This window comes from Penaeus monodon, chromosome 21, assembly GCF_015228065.2.
Source record: "Penaeus monodon isolate SGIC_2016 chromosome 21, NSTDA_Pmon_1, whole genome shotgun sequence".
NCBI classification, from domain to species: domain Eukaryota; kingdom Metazoa; phylum Arthropoda; class Malacostraca; order Decapoda; family Penaeidae; genus Penaeus; species Penaeus monodon.
This window is the reverse complement of record NC_051406.1, coordinates 4,218,388-4,219,644: the sequence shown is the minus strand read 5'-3', so window position 1 is coordinate 4,219,644 and position 1,257 is coordinate 4,218,388. Positions and strand designations below refer to the sequence as shown.

At 37.4% G+C, this 1,257-nt stretch overlaps 1 protein-coding gene across 1 annotated transcript in view; it reads right to left on the bottom strand.

Annotated features, from left to right (window-relative positions):
* Nucleotides 1-1,257, bottom strand: part of LOC119586762 (ATP-dependent DNA helicase DDX11-like) — an 11,867-nt gene that overhangs the window by 7,432 nt on the left and 3,178 nt on the right. Inside the window, exons 4-6 of the mRNA XM_037935488.1 lie at nt 829-1,017; nt 448-547; nt 11-135 (exon numbers count right to left, since the gene is read on the bottom strand). Coding sequence (XP_037791416.1) covers nt 11-135; nt 448-547; nt 829-1,017 — 414 coding nt within the window. The remainder of the gene's footprint in view (nt 1-10; nt 136-447; nt 548-828; nt 1,018-1,257) is intronic.

Sequence of the window (1,257 nt, the reverse complement as noted above, 5' to 3'; positions counted from 1 at the left end):
GATACTTTACCTTTAAACAACCCTTTTCTTCTTCCTCCTCTTCCTTATCTTTTTTGTACTTATTTTCCCCCTCATCATCACTGTGATAATCATCGAGCAACCATTCACTCTCTTCAGCTGACATGGGTTCCACTCCTGTTGATGAATGGAATAACTTATATTCACATATCATTCACTTATTTCACTGGTCCACAGCAACAAATAAATCTTTTAATAATATCAGGGAAAAAGAAAGAAAAATAAATTAGAAAACTATTCAGGAGGAAACAAATCATGCACAGTGATAATGCAAACATTCAAGAACTCTTCTGGTTTTAATACATTTTTATTTGCCTCCTATCTCATATCGCTCACTTCTCTTAATACCCAATTAACTTGCCTAATGATGCTCCCTAGTGGATATCTAACAAAGAGCAAGAAATTATCCCAGCAAGAGCACACACTCACCTCCAATGGCACTAAGTTCACGTCGCACTTCTTCACTCACTTGATGCAAGTCTCTGAAGAGTTCATCAAAGTCATCGTCTATTTTCTTTATTTTGGATCTCTGTTAGGATGAGTTCGGATGAGCAAAAATGTGGCAAATAACTTGAGAATAGAAAAGTATCTATTAAAAGTTTAATTCTTAAGCATATTTCAGGTGACTGACTATACAGCCAAAATGTTAATGAAGTCTACAGACTTAAATAGGTGATTAACATATATTCCTAGATTCTAGAAGTAAAATCAATCTTCAAAGTACCAGTTTAAAGTTTTCTCTGTAGTTAATTCTCTCCCCAGCCTTTGCAACAACTCTAAAAAGCAGACCAGACCACAAATGCTCACAACCTTGATCACTTGTCGCCGCTCTTTGAGGGCCTTAACCCTTTCCTCTTGCTTCTGCAGAGCTAATAACTCTTCTCGATACTTCCTAACCTCCTCCTGTTCCTCAATTCTCTTGGTTGCAGCTGAGAACCAGTCCGGGTCGTTGTCGTCAACAGTGGCTGAGCCCTCCTCTATTTTCCTCTGTAGCTCTGCCTGTCCAATCCAAAACAGGATATGAATGCCAAGTTATGGTGAAAGTAGGCTTTAATACTTGTTTAAGCTTCCCCATCGTGCATTTTTACTTAAGGTTGGTTAAATCCCTAAAAGAGAAATTCACAAATGCATACTGCCACAGATTGTTTTATGAATTCCCATTTGTCAGTTATGCATAACAAAGATAGGCCATGTACAGTCTGAAAAATAAGCATATCTTCCCTCTAAAATAAATGCAAA